General features: G+C 48.6%; 1 protein-coding gene across 6 annotated transcripts in view; it reads right to left on the bottom strand.

Moving 5' to 3' along the window:
• Window positions 1-14,371, bottom strand: part of LOC117007775 (tetraspanin-15-like) — a 38,408-nt gene that overhangs the window by 7,713 nt on the left and 16,324 nt on the right. For 5 of the 6 annotated variants that reach the window (XM_033081110.1, XM_033081111.2, XM_033081108.1 and 2 more), the window contains 5 exons: window positions 12,806-12,880; window positions 10,866-10,961; window positions 7,995-8,108; window positions 4,593-4,646; window positions 3,885-4,001 (listed from right to left, as the gene is read on the bottom strand). In XM_033081110.1, coding sequence (XP_032937001.1) covers window positions 3,885-4,001; window positions 4,593-4,646; window positions 7,995-8,108; window positions 10,866-10,961; window positions 12,806-12,880 — 456 coding nt within the window. The remainder of the gene's footprint in view (window positions 1-3,884; window positions 4,002-4,592; window positions 4,647-7,994; window positions 8,109-10,865; window positions 10,962-12,805; window positions 12,881-14,371) is intronic. The other variant, XM_033081112.1, reaches the window with a different exon arrangement.

Here is a 14,371-nt window from a genome sequence, read left to right as displayed (position 1 = left end):
CTGTTAATGCTTGGCCACGGCTCGAGGAACTCCCAAGGGATTGGAGAGCAAACAAATCCCAAATTAATCTTCCAAGGAAATGTTCCTTTTGCAAAGGGAACGTTTTCCATCCCTGTCACTGGGAGATGAAGATGCTGGCCTGGAACACGCCTGGCTCGAGGATAATTCTGCGCTTCTTTACGGAATGGAGCCGTCGATCTCCGGGATTGACGCTCCGGGGAGGGAACGGCTGCAATGCAGAGTCTGGAGATGGATGGGACAGAGGGAAAAAAATTCCTGGGGATGGATGGGAGCCCTCCTTCAGAATGGGAAAAATTCTTGTTTTTAAAGGGGAAAAACAAGGATTGCTGAGGTTTTCCTGCTCCCATTTCTGTTTTATTGCAGTGGCTGAGAGGGGCAGGGAATGATCCCAGGATTCTGGAGCCCCTCTGGAGCCTGGCTGGGAGAGCTGGGAATATTCATCAGGAGAAGGGAAATTCCAGGGAGAGCTTCCAGCACATTCCAGAGCCTGAAGGGGCTCCAGGAGAGCTGGGGAGGGATCTGGGATAAGCAATAGAGGGACAGGACATAGGGAATGGCTTCCCACTGGGAAAGGGTGTTGGGAAAGACAAGGATTTGACAGGAAGGTCTCACAGGTGTGTATGTTTATCAGAAATATCTTTGAATGTAGACTCTGAAGAAGGAATAGAAATGAAAGTCAGTTTTGATATAGAAGAAAAGAATTGCTGAGTTACTGGGTTACTTAGTTACTGGGTAACTGAGAAGTCAAAGGGTAAAACGAGTTGGAAGGGGTTTTTATGGCTCAGAGAAAAGGATAAATCCACCTCAATCAAAAACATGTTTTTATCAAGCAAAAAGATTCTACAGGCAAACAAAAATGCCATGTTGCAAGTAGAAAAAATGTCTCTGAATTTTCCACTGCAAGAAAACTGAAAAACAACTTCCAGCTTAAACTGTAACATACCAACTTCTTGTGATTGGAAAAGAGTAACATGAATGTGGTAATGTCAGTGGTTATGGCAGGCTATAGGTAATAGTAAAAGCATTGATTGGTTGTTATGTATTAAAAGAAAAGTAAATAATGCACTGTAACCAGAACTAGAGGGGCTTCAGACAAACCCACAGCTGATGCTGACACCTGTGACTGGGCTCTTGTCACCCATGAATTGCTGAATCATCTGGACACAATAAACATCTGGAACCCCGCATCCCTTGGCTCTTACAAACGGGAAGACTTGGATGGGATTTTGGGAAGGAATGAGGTTGTGAGGGGCTGGGATGGAATTCCAAGAGGAGTTGTGGCTGCCCCTGGATCGCTGGGAATGTCCAAGGCCAGGCAGGAGCACCCTGGACAGTGGAAATTGTCCCTGCCCATGGCAGAGGTGGGATCAGATCTTGAAGCTCCTTCCCAACACAAACCACTCCAGGATTCTCTGGAATAACATCAGGGGCGAAAAAAAAGTCCCTGGGAAGGAAGGAGCTGGAGCCTCATTCCCTGAAAGCTGCTGGAAGAACAAGGCTGGAGTTTTTGCGCCTCATTTCCAGCCCGAGCACATTCACAGCCCCGCGGAGAATCCTGCGGGAGGCAGGGAAGGACGCGGAGGCGGAGGCAGGAGAAGGATGGATGAGCTCAGCTGCTCCCACTGGAGAATCCAGGGCTGCTCCATGATTAAACACAGCCAGCCCGAGGCCATGGCGGGGATTTTGGGATGAAAAGGTCCTTGGGAATGACAGGGAATGTGTGGGATGAAGGGCACGGAGTTGGGGTTGGAACATGAAAATTTGGGGTTGCTGGGAGATGGGAAAAAAGAGAATTCCAGGGATGGATGGAGGTGGAGTTTGTGCCTCACTCTGAAGGGAGGGGAAAATCAACACTGGGAAAGATGGGATTGGGGTTTTCCCTTTAAAAAAGGCCAGAATGAGCCTGCATTTGGGGGCATGCTGGACTCCCTCAGGAGTGGCTCCCCCTCAGTGTTGGATCCAGGTGGGATTTTCCCTGTCCCAGGTCTCCAGTCGCAGCCAATCCCACCTGGATCAGCTTTCCCTGAGCCCGACTCCACCTCTCCTGCACCTCGGGGTCCCACCCAGACATGGGAAAAGAGGAGAAAACCTGGAAATTCTGGCACTTCCTGTGGGATGGGAAGGTCAGGTGGGATCGTTCCCAGGTGGGGAGAGAACACAAGAATTCCCACTCTCCAAGGGTGCTCCAAGCCAGCCGGAACTTTCCTTGGATCATTTTTCCAGTATCCAAGAGTTGGTGCTCCTGCCAGATCCAAGGAAAAGCTGGGATGCTGGGATGAGGGACAGGAACCAAGCTCAGGTCCTCAAGCTCAGAGCCCTGGGGCTCAGCCAAGGCCAAAGTTTGACCACAGGGAAAAGGAGGAAAAGTGGGGAAAACTCCAAAGCCATGGTCAGGACATGGCTCAGAATCCCAGGACATGGTTCAGAATCCCAAGACACGAATCAGAATCCCAACCTTCCCTGCAGCATCTGGGAAGTTTCCCACCGAGGAGGTTGGGACATTTTCCATGTGGGATGAAGGGCAGGGCTGGCACAGCTCAGTCCCTGCGCTCTTCCCAAAATTCCTGGTTCTGTTCCCTCCTCACATCCACCCCTCCCCACCCAGATCCACAATTCCAATCCTCTCCCCATGGATTTCCAGAATGGGAGCTGTCTGAGGGCTGGCAGCTCCTGGCAGCCCCATTTCCCTCTGAATTCCCTCCAAATCCTGGCAGGATCCAACCCAATCTATCTTCCAAGTGCTGAAATTCGGGAGCAGATGGGGAGGACGAGCTGCTCCGGCTCTGCAGGAGGAGCTCGTGCTGAGCTCCATCAGCATTCCCGTGGATTTCCCAGTTAATGGCACTTCTCCAGATCCATCAGCATTCCTGGGGATTTGTCCCCAGCATTCCCAATTAACGGCACCACTCCAGATCCATCAGGGCTCAGCATTCCCGCAGATTTCTCCCCAGCATTCCCAATTAGCAGCTGGCTGTTAATGGATGAGGCCGCGGGAGGCGGCACCAATGGACTGGGATGAGATAAATTGGGATTGGCTGCCCAAGCCCCATTCCCCCATTCCAGCCCTTTTTGTCCCCCATTCCTGCATTTTGGAATGCTCATTTTGAAAGAAACTCTCCCAGAAAATTCAGAACTGGCAGCCAGGAACAGCTCCCCTGCCTCAGGATCGCGTCTAAACCATCTGCGAGCCCCAAGTCCAGTTCTGACAAATTATCCCAAATTTCCCCCTGTTGCTGTTTTGTCCAAGCCCTTCCTGCCTTTTGGTGTGAGCAGAAAACCGAGAAGAACTTCAACAATAAAACCAGGAATCATTTCATTCCCATTGGGATCAAACCCCAGCCCTGGGAAGTGCCACCCCCAGCAATCCCAACGCTGCCACAGAAGGGAAGGTTTCTGTGGGCCTTGAAATAAGTCCCAAAAAAGGTCAAACCCAGAGTAAATCCTCAAATTTTGGTCAGGAAGAATTCAGGAGAGATCCAAGGCCTGGCAAACCCAGCAGAATTTGGGATTTATTTGGAGTGGAATTTGGGATTGGGATTTACTGGGGTCCCATTCCCGCTCTGTTTGCTGAGGGCTGGGAATCGAAACAGGGCAGGATTTGCTGGATTTGCTTCCAGGGGCTGTTCTTGGATCCCAAATTTTGGATTCCAGGAGGGATCTGAGCCCACTCTGCCAGGAATGACTTCCTGCCCCAGCCACAAATCCCATTTGGAACTGGGATTCCAAAGGATTTCTTCTCCACCCTCCAGCACAAGGAAAAGAGCCGAGACCTCAGACTGGAGCTCATCCTTGATCCTTGTGGGTCTTTCCAACTCAGAATTCCAGGAACAAGGGAGAGAATTCCTGGGGGATCCCCCACGTACCTGAGGCAGCAGCAGGGAGCAGACGATGGCCAAGGTGGCCTGGAAGTTGTCCTTGAGCCAGAGCCCCACGGCGTGGATGCAGCCCCGGACGTGGATGGTGCCGAGCAGCTCCAGGCGCTGGGAGAGAGGAGAGGATCCCAAATTCCTGCTGTATTCCCAGGAACTGCAGCTTTCCCACGAGTTTTGTCAGGAACAAGCTCAGATTGGGGATTTTTTTTGCCCAAACCACTGCCCCAGGGGGAGAGGTTTTCATTCTTACACTTCCAAAGGAAATTTTAGAGACAAATGTTGTCAGGATTAAATCCCAGATTTTGGGGCCATGAGCAGGACTGGGAGAGATCCTGGACCATCAAATTCCCTCAGCTATGGCCCCTCCAAGCTGGGAATTCCCACATTTTTGCTGGGAATTCCCCAGGAATTCCCACATTTCCGTGCCTGGCGGTTCCCTGAACAGATCCTGGATCCCTCCACCCTTTTCCCCCACTGAGAATGTTTAGGGAATTCCCAGGTGAGAATCCCTGTGCTGAGGAGGGGCTGGGATCCCTGGGCACCAGAAGTGCCCAAAAAATTCCAGGGAAAAGCCCCAAAACTGAGTTTGGAGCAGCTGCATCCCAGCCTTGCTTGGGAACAGGAATTCCTGCAGGGAGTGTAGGATTTTTGGGATTTGGGGAAGAAGGAGCAGCGAATTCCCAAAAATTCCAAGGTCACCTCCTTGTCCAGGGCGCGGTACCCGCACAGGGTGTTCACCACTCCTCCGGGAACCTGCAGAGAACGGGAATGGATTTATCCTGGGAAAGGTGATGGAAAAATGCCAGAAATCCAAATGAAATCAGGAATTCAGCATGGGACAACTGGGGCCTGGTGCCTCAGAATTTGGGTTGCCCCTGGGTGGGACTGAGGGGTCTTGAGGGCAAATCCCAGCCCAAACCATTCCAGGATTCTGGAGTTGGGCTGGGAGAGCTGGGAATGTTCACCGGGAGAAGGGAAATTCCAGGGAGAGCTTCCAGCACATTCCAGAGCCTAAAGGGGCTCCAGGAGAGCTGGGGAGGGATTTGGGACAAGGGATGGAGGGACAGGACACAGGGAATGGCTTTCCACTGGGAAAATGGAGATTTGATGGGATTTTGGGATGGAGTGAGGGTGAGGAGGGGCTGGGATGGAATTCCCAGAGCAGCTCTGGCTGCCCCTGGATCCTTGGGAATGTCCAAGGCCACGCTGGAGCCACCTGGGACAGTGGGAATTGTCCCAGGGTGGCCCTGGATGGGATTTAAGATCAGGTAATTCCCAAGAGATTCAGCTCTCCCAGATCTTTTCCCAGAATTCTGGGGCTGATTCCTTATTGAACGAGGCCAAATCCCTCCCAAAGTTTTGGTGCTTCACAGGTTCTGCCTCTAGAGATTCCAGAGCCTTTGGTGAGGTCTCACTTCCCAAAAAACCTCTCCAGGTGTCAGAGCCACAGCTGGGGGCTTTCCCTCTTGGAAATTCCATGGATTCAATGGATTTTCCTCCCAGAGCATCCTCCCAGCTCAGGCAGTCCTGGAACAGTTTGGGTGGAAAAGGGGCTTGAATCCCATTCCACATAAGGGACACTTCCCAAAATCCCAGGCTGCTCCAACTGGCCCTGAGCATTCCCAAAATCTTTCCCAAATTCCCCCAACTCTGGTTTAAGGGAATTTTTTTCTTCTCTCTGCTCCCTGTTGACTTGTTTTATTTTTTTGTTTGCTTTTTTTTTGCCAAATTGCCCCCAGAAAAACCACAGGAGTGTAAAAATACCCAAAAAGTGCTTTTGGCTCCCTGCAGCCCATCCTCACGGCAGGAATTCCTCATTCCATCTCCAGGAGCCTCGGGAGTCATTAATCAAGGCCCTGATTAGAGAGGATCTCAAATCTGCATCTCATTTGCATATCAGGCCCTCACAGCTAATTAAACCCCTTCACATTTCCCTCTTTTTCCATTAAAAACCCCTGGAACAAGGAGGGATTGATGAGGAATTTTCCTTGTGCCAGGGCTCGGATCCGGCGCTGATATCCCCGGAGATCCGGAGCTCGGCAGAGCCTTTTTTGGAGTTCTCCAGCTTTGCTGGGATATTTGGAGTTTTTCCCAGATCTTGAGGTTTTATCCTCGTGTGGACTCCATGGAGGAGCAGGGTTGGATTAAACAATCTGGGCTCAGAGCACTTCACCAAAAATCCCAGCTTGGTTCAGATTCCCAAACGTGAGAATTCCCCCCAGACCTGCGTGGCTCTGGAATTCCACTCTCTCCACAGCCCAGTTCCATGTGGGGAGTTGGAATTCCAGCTTTTCCCGAATTCCAGCTTTTCCCAAATCCCAGTCTTCCCAGTCCTGCTGGTAGCAAATTCCTCAAAAATCCCTTAGTTCCCCAAAAATCCCTTCGTTCCTCCTCAGTGGGAGCCGAGACCAGGAACGAGATCCCAGAAACTTCCAAGCCCTGCAGCATCTGGATGGGAATGGGACTGGGGGAGGATCCAGGCTGGGATGGAGCCGAGCCAGATCCTGAAATCCTGGAATGGTTTGGGCTGGGAGGGACTTTAAATCCCATCCAGGGCCACCCTGGGACAATTCCCACTGTCCCAGGTGGCTCCAGTGGGGCCTTGGACATTCCCAAGGATCCAGGGGCAGCCACAGCTCCTCTGGGAATTCCACCCCAAAATCCCATTTCTATCTCCATTTTCCCATTCTTTGTCCCTCCATCCCTTATCCCAATCCCTCTCCAGCTCTCCTGGAGCCCCTTCAGGCTCTGGAAGTAGCTCCAAAATTTCCCTGGAATTTCCCTTCTCCAGGCAAACATTCCCAAATCTTTCCAAGCTGTTGCCATTTTTTTCCCAAATAATTCATTTCCAAACCTTTTATATCCCACAGCTGGAACCCTCAGCATTCCCAACAACTCCTCTGGAATCGGCCTCAACAATCCCAGAAAATTCCAGACTAATCTATAAATAAACATTCCTATTCCATCTCCTTCATCCTCTTCCTTAGATATTCCTTCAAACCTTTTGCCAGGTGGGAATGCTGCAAACCAGAAATCCTTTGGAGAAGGAAAACCAGTGGGAAGAGGGAATTTCTCTGGAATTCTGATGTTTTCCATCAATAAATATTCCTATTTCAGCTCCTTTCTCCTCTCCTCATGAAATTCCCTCAAATCTTTTTCCAAGTGGGAATGACATTTAAGCAAAAACACTTTGGCATGGAAAACACATAGAAGAGGGAATTTCCTTGGAATTCTGGTGTTTTCTGTAAAGAAATATTATTCCATCTCCTTCCCCCCTCCTGATGAAACTCCCTCAGACTTTTTTCCAGGTGGGAATGACATTAAACAGAAACCCTTTGGCATGGAAAAAACTCCTGAAAGAGGGAATTTCCCTGGAATTCTGGTGTTTTCCATAAACAAACATTCCTATTCTATCTCCATCCTCTCACGCCGAAATTCCCTCAAGCCTTTTTCCAAGTGGGAATGACATTAAACAGAAAACCCTTGGAGTAGAAAAATCAGCAGGAAGAGGGAATTTCTCTGGAATTCTGGTGTTTTCCATCAATAAATATTCCTATTTCAGCTCCATTCTCCTCTCCTCATGAAATTCCCTCAAACCTTTTTCCAAGTGGGAATGACATTAAGCAAAAACACTTTGGCATGGAAAAAATTCCTGGAAGAGGGAATTTCCTTGGAATTCTGGTGTTTTCTGTAAAGAAATATTATTCCATCTCCTTCCCCCCCCTCCTGATGAAACTCCCTCAGACCTTTTTCCAGGTGGGAATGACATTAAACAGAAACCCTTTGGCATGGAAAGAACTCCTGGAAGAGGGAATTTCTCTGGAATTCTGGTGTTTTCCATAAACAAACATTCCTATTCTATCTCCTTCATCCTCTCACGCTGAAATTCCCTCAAACCTTTTTCCATGAAGCAGAAACCCCTTGGAGTAGAAAAACCAGCGGGAAGAGGGAATTTCTCTGGAATTCTCGTGTTTTCTGTAAATAAATATTATTATTCCATCTCCTTCCCTCTCTCTCCTGATGGAATTCCAAGTGGGAATGCCATGAAGCAGAAAAGTTGTTGGGAAGAGGGAGTTTGCTGGGAATTTTGGGCCGGCTCACCCCGCGCACGCAGCAGGAATGGGGCACCCCGCAGGCCAGGGCCCCGCTGCCGTTGCAGGCGTGGTACTGGTTCACTTCCCAATCCCGGAATTCATCCCCTCCACAGCAGGAAAACTGCAGAAAAAACACAAGGAGAGGGTGAGGGGGGAGCTGGAAAACCTCGGGATTCCAGGAGAAACCAGGAAAGGATTCCTGCTCCACGGGGATTTGGGGTTGGGTTGGGAAATCCCTCCCTGGGAGGGTGGGGAAGGGCAGGGATGGAATTCCCAGGGAATTCCCCAGCCCTGGAGCACCTGGAAACTCCAGAAAAATCCTGGGAAAGGGGTTTGGAATCAGCCTGGTGGCCCTGGGGTAACAGGGAATGAATTCCCATGGATATAATGGGAGATAATTAGTTGGGATAATGGGAAGGAATTCTTCCTTGGGGAAGGGCCGGGATGGAATTCCCAGAGAAACTGGATCCTGTAAAAGTGTCCCAAGGCCAGGCTGGAACAAACTGGGTGGGGGAAGGGGTCCTTGCTCATGGAAAAAGAGGAATTTTAAGATCCCATCCAACCCAAACCATTCTGTAATTCCAATCCAATTCCCTGCATCTTCACTTCTCAATTTTTCCCTACTCCCAGGGAAGTTGAAGGGCAAAAGAAGTGGGAATTTTTTCCCATTTATCCTGATTTTAGAGGGATTTGGGTGTGGCTTTCCCAGGGCCTTAGATGCATCCATGGGATCAGCCTCATCCACACTTCCATGGTTTAATTCCTGGTGACAAATCCAGTTTTTCCTGAGGCAGGGATGGCTCCGGCAGCGCCCTCAGGGATGGATTTGGTGACTCTCAGCCATTCCACAAAACCCCCATCAGCCCCACAGGGATTTCTCTTCCTGTCAGGATAAATTGGGATCAAATCCTGCAGCTACAAAGGGAAAAAAAAACAAAAGAACAACAACAAAAGTTCTTTTTTTCCTTCTTTTCCCGCAGTGAAGATAAAAAAAATTCCGATCAAAGTCACTCCGTGTCCTCCACGGAATAAAGATGAGCCTGTTCCAAACCAGCTCATCCCTCCTCACAGAAAACAATCGGAATTTGAGATTTTCTCCTGAAAGGAAAAGCCTGGAATGGCCAGGAAAGGTTGGAGTGCTTGGAAAAGCAGGAAAAAAAGGGATTTTCCCCATTTTTTAAGCACCAAACTCATCCAGGAGCAGAATTTGGGAGAAGTTTTTCTCTCTGGTCCCCTTTTCCAAGGGAAAGCAGGAAAAATTCCTGGGATCCTCCTGCCCTGCTCCATCCTAGGCACAGATTTACAATTCCTGGATTCCCACCTGGAATTTCAGGATTTCTTTTGGTCCCACCTGTGCCACGGAGAGCGACCAGCTCTCCAAAAACTGCTGGAAATGGAAAAAGGGGAGGAAAATCCCAAAGGGAAGAAGTAGGTGGGGAAAATGCTGGAAAAAAGCCATGGAATGATGGGAAAATGCTGTGGAATGGTGGGAAAATGCCACTGAATCATCTAGAAGGAGCTTGAGCCAAGATTGTTTGGAGATGCAGGAATTCTCAGAAATAAATCTGCTTTTCCTGGAGATTTGTGGATTCCCAGAGCTCTAAGAAAGGCCAGGAATTCCCAGCTCCATTTCTCACCCATGCAGAATTTCAGCCTGGTCCTGGGGAGGTTGGAGTAAAACTTGAGGGTAATTCCAATCTTTCCCCAAATCTGAGGACACCTGAGGGTTCCCAGCCTGGTTTTCAGCTCAGCTTAACAAGGCCAGGCCCAAAATCCCAAAGTCAAGGAGGATCCATGGAATTAATGTTTTAAATCACAAAGGGAAGGAGCTTCCCAGGCTCCTCCACTCCAAATTTAGGGATAAAATTGGTGGATTTGGGATGATTCCAGAAAAACAGAGGCAATTTGGGCCGGAGTTTTTTCCTGCTTTCCCTTGGAAAAGGGGAGCAGAGGGAAAAACCTCTCCCAAAATCTGCTCCTGGATGAGTTTGGTGCTTAAAAAATGGGGAAAATCCCTTTTCTTTCCTGCTTTTCCAAGCACTCCAACCTTTCTCTGGGAGCAGCTCAGCCTCAAAGCTGGGCCCTGCTCCCCAATCTCACCTGGGACATTCCCAAAATTCCTACCTCAAGTTTTGGAATTTTCCATGGATTTTCCCATTTAAGAATGCTCAAAGCTAGGCTCTGCTCCCCAATCTCCCCTGGGACATTCCCAGAATTCCCTCCTCAAGTTTTGGGATTTTCCATGGTTTTTTCCCATTTAGGAATGCTCAGAGCCAAGAAATTCCCAGCAGAAACATCCACACGGAGCACGGGAGCGATCCCAGAATTCCCAATCCCATGGGATGTGAGGGAATGGTTGGGTTTGATCTTGGAGGGCCCTTCCAACCTCAGTGATTCCATGGAAAGATTGGAATTCTCTCTCCTCCCAGCCCCCACAAATCTGGGATTTTCCCATGGGAATCAGGGCCTGTCCTGCTGCTGGGGACTCCAGGGAAAAGGGATTTTTCCAAGGGTTTTTGTATTCCTGAAGAAGATTTTAAATTTATTTCTTTCCCTCCTCCCTCTCTCTGGGTGGGTTGGGAAGAGACTAAAAAATTCCAGCCAGAGATTTCCCACCTAAAGACAGGAATGGAAATATCCTGGTGCAATCCAAGCCCAAGGCTCCTCCCAGGGCACACAAATCCCAGGACAATTCCCAAAAAATCCCCCTGGGCTGAGCTTGGGGAGGCAAAACTGGGCAAGAAATCCCATGGAAAACTCAACCAGGTGAAGATACCCAAGGAAAACACCCCAGGGATGGGAAGAACTGCAAATCCAGGGAAAATGGGGCATGGGATTCACCATTCCTTGGAACAGTTCCCCCTTTTCCCATCCAAACCTTTTCCTGCACAAAATCCAGGATATTTTTGAAGTCCAGGTCATCGTAGTAGTGCCGGATTCCCTCCTGGATGTTGGAGTGGAAAACCTCGTTCATCTGGGATGGAGAAACCCAAAATGTGGGAAAACTCAGGGAAAACAACACAACATTCCAGGTTTTTCACAGCTGGCACCGGAGAAGGAATTTTACCGCGTTCCAAGGTGATTTCCTGGGATCAAATCCATCATTTTGGAGCTGTCTGGATCCATTCCTGGCACATCCAGGCAGGGTAAGGTATCTTTATCCATCTGATTTTCCCTATTCTGCTGGATTTGATTCCATTTTGATTCAATTGTTGGGAATAATCATTCCATTTTTGGGAATAGCCGTTCAACTTTTTGGGAATAGCTATTCAATTTTTGGGAATGACAATTCAAACTCCTCCAAACTCCTCAATCCCACAGAAAATCAGGATTTTAGTTCTGATCGAGGGTTCTGAGAGGAGAATTATCCATGGAAAAATATTATCCATGGAAAAATATTCCACAAGTGGGAGCAGAGCCCTCATGGAGCCCTGGATTCTTCCTGATCCCAAGAAATCCCTTGGAATTCCAGCAGGGAATGGTGTGGATGGACTGGGGCTGGCACTTCAGGGAATTAATTAAACACTAATTGGATGGAAAAGGCATTTTAGGGATGCCTGGAAAGGTTCCTGGGGAGGCGCGATTCCCAAAAATCCACCAGGTAAGAATGATAATTCCCAAAAATTCACCAGGTAGGAACATTAATTGAGGGGAAAAGGGAATTTTTTTCCTGAGGTTAGAGTAGCTGGAAAAAGGGAGGGAAAAAGGAAATTCAATTTTCAGTACACTGGAAAATTCAAGGTTGGGAAGAGAGGGAATGGGGAGAGAACTTGGGAACGGGGAAAACAGGAATCATCCCTGGGAACCTCAAACAGCTCAGGGAGCCTTGGGAATATTTTCATTCCTGGTTTTCACCAAACCAACACATCCCTGGCTTTGCCCATTTCCTGCTGCTCTGTCCCCAGAAAGGCTGATCCCAGTTCCCTTTTTGGGAATGACAATTCCATTTTTGGGAATGCCAATTTTCCAGTTGGGAGTTGAAGCTCCTGGGGTTCTGTTCCCTTTCCACCCCTCCCTCCCTCCCCAGGATCCCAACACCCCATTAATCCCCCAGGCCTCATTTGCATATCAACGGAGCTGATTTGCATAACGAGCACTTGGAGGCTGTGGAATTAATTCCTGATTTCATCTGAAATCCAATTAATGCCGGGATTTGGGAGTTTGATGAACATCCATTGTTCCAGAGGCGGATTTGTGCTTCCCACAATGCCAGGTCGGATGTGTGACTCCCCCCTCCCTCCCCCTGTCATTGTTTGGGGTTTAATTAACTTTTGATATCATCCCATTAAATTCAAATTCATTTTAAATCAATTGAACTTTAAAACTCCGGCTGCATCCCAGAGTTACTGCCCAAAGAATGACCATTCCAGTTTTGGGAATAACAACAATTCCATGGTCAGGAATGACAATTCCATTTTCAGGAATAACAATTCAATTTTTGGGAATAACCATCCAATTTTTGGGAATAACTATCCAACTTTTGGGAATTCCATGGTCAGGAATAAAAATTTAGTCTTTGGGAATGACAATCTCATGATCAGGAATGACAGTTCAACTTTCAGGAGTAACAATTCAATTTTTGTAAATAGCCATTTAGCTTTTGGGATTAATAATTCCATGGTCAGGAATAACCATTCAACTTTTGGGAATGATAATTCAATTTTTGGGAATAACCACTCAATTTTTGGGTATAGCCATTCTGGTTTTGGGAATGACAATTCAGTTTTTGGGAATAACCACTCAATTTTTGGGAATGACAAAACAATTTCCAGGAGTTCCAGGCCCCAGAGGTGACCCTGGGGCTGCCCCTGCTCCCACCTTGCTCTCGAAGATGATCTCCATGAGGATCAGCAGCAGCTCCGTCAGGAAGATCAGCAGGAGCACCCAGAAGAACTGGAATGAGGAGAGGACGGATGATCTCAGATCTGGGTCTGACTCCAACACCCAGACACCAGCAAAGCCAGGAATTCCTCATCAGAATTACGGTTTTCTCCAGAATTTTGGCCAAAATTCTGCCCTTGTTGGCCGTGTCCCCACATGTCACCATCCATCCCAGAGAGGGGGGACGGGAAGGGATTGGGAAGGAATCGGGAAGGAAATGGGAAGGGATCAGGGAGAGATCAGGGAGAGATCAGGGAGAGATCAGGGAGAGATCAGGGAGAGATCAGGGAGAGATCAGGGAGTGGGAAGGGAGCGGGGAGGGATCCAGAAGGAATTGGGAAAGGATCAGAAAGGGATGGGGAAGGAACTGGGAAGGGATTGGAAAGGATCAGGAAGGATCAAGAAGGGATCGGGAAGGGATTGGGAAGGGACTGAAAAGGAACCAGGAAGGGATCAGGAAGGATCAGGAAGGATCAAGAAGGGATCAGGAAGGGATCAGGAAGGAACTGGGAAGGGACTGGGAAAGGAGCGGGAAGGGACAGGGAAGGACCCGTAAGGGATTGGAAAGGAATCGGAAAGGGATCGGAAAGGGATCAGGAAGGAACTGGGAAGGGATCAGGAAGGGATCAGGGTCTCCCTGGCACAAAGCGCCAAACAAATTCCAGATTTCATAGAGAAACTTTCCGAGGAAATCTTTCTCCGGCTCTGGATGCTGAGTCAGGAAGAGCTGCTCAATTCCGATTCAATTAACGCGGCCGTTAATGAGCTCATCAATCCAAATTCCCAAGAAACGACGCTAATTCCCACAGAAACCTTGGGAATCAATAAATCCCTCCCTTAATATCTCCAAGGTTTTGTTGCTCATTAATTATCCCCAAACCTGGATATTCCAACCCAAAATTTGTCCTGTCCCTTCGGAGCACAAATCTGGAATTTCCAGACCATCGCTCCCGAGGATTTGGGATGTCAGGAACGGCCTGTTCCCTGTGGAAAAATGGGAACGGAGCTGCTGCGGGGGCGGGAGATGGATGGAGCCTCCAGCAGCCCCGAGCAGGCACAAACAGCCACAAATCATCCGGGAACAAGAATTCCAGAGGGAATCCCACGGCTCCGGGGAGAAACGAGCCCGGATCCTTCACAACACGAATCCCAGAGCCCTATAAACACAAACCAAGGTTTAAACACGAATCCCAGAGCGTTTAAAAAACACAAATCCAGGTTTGAACACGACCCTGGATCCTTTAAAAACACAAATCCAGGTTTGAACACGACCCTGGATCCTTTAAAAACACAAATCCAGGTTTGAACACGACCCTGGATCCTTTAAAAACACAAATCCAGGTTTGAACACAACCCTGGATCCTTTAAAAACACAAATCCAGGTTTAAACACGAATCCCAGAGCCTTTGGAACACAAATCTCAGATCTTTATCAACACAAATCTGGGTTTAAACACGAATCCCAGATCTTTATAAACACAAATCTGGGTTTAAACACGAATCT

The sequence above is a fragment of the Catharus ustulatus genome, chromosome 27 (genome assembly GCF_009819885.2).
Source record: "Catharus ustulatus isolate bCatUst1 chromosome 27, bCatUst1.pri.v2, whole genome shotgun sequence".
Classification (NCBI taxonomy): Eukaryota; Metazoa; Chordata; class Aves; order Passeriformes; family Turdidae; genus Catharus; species Catharus ustulatus.
This window is presented reverse-complemented; position numbering and strand designations above follow the sequence as displayed.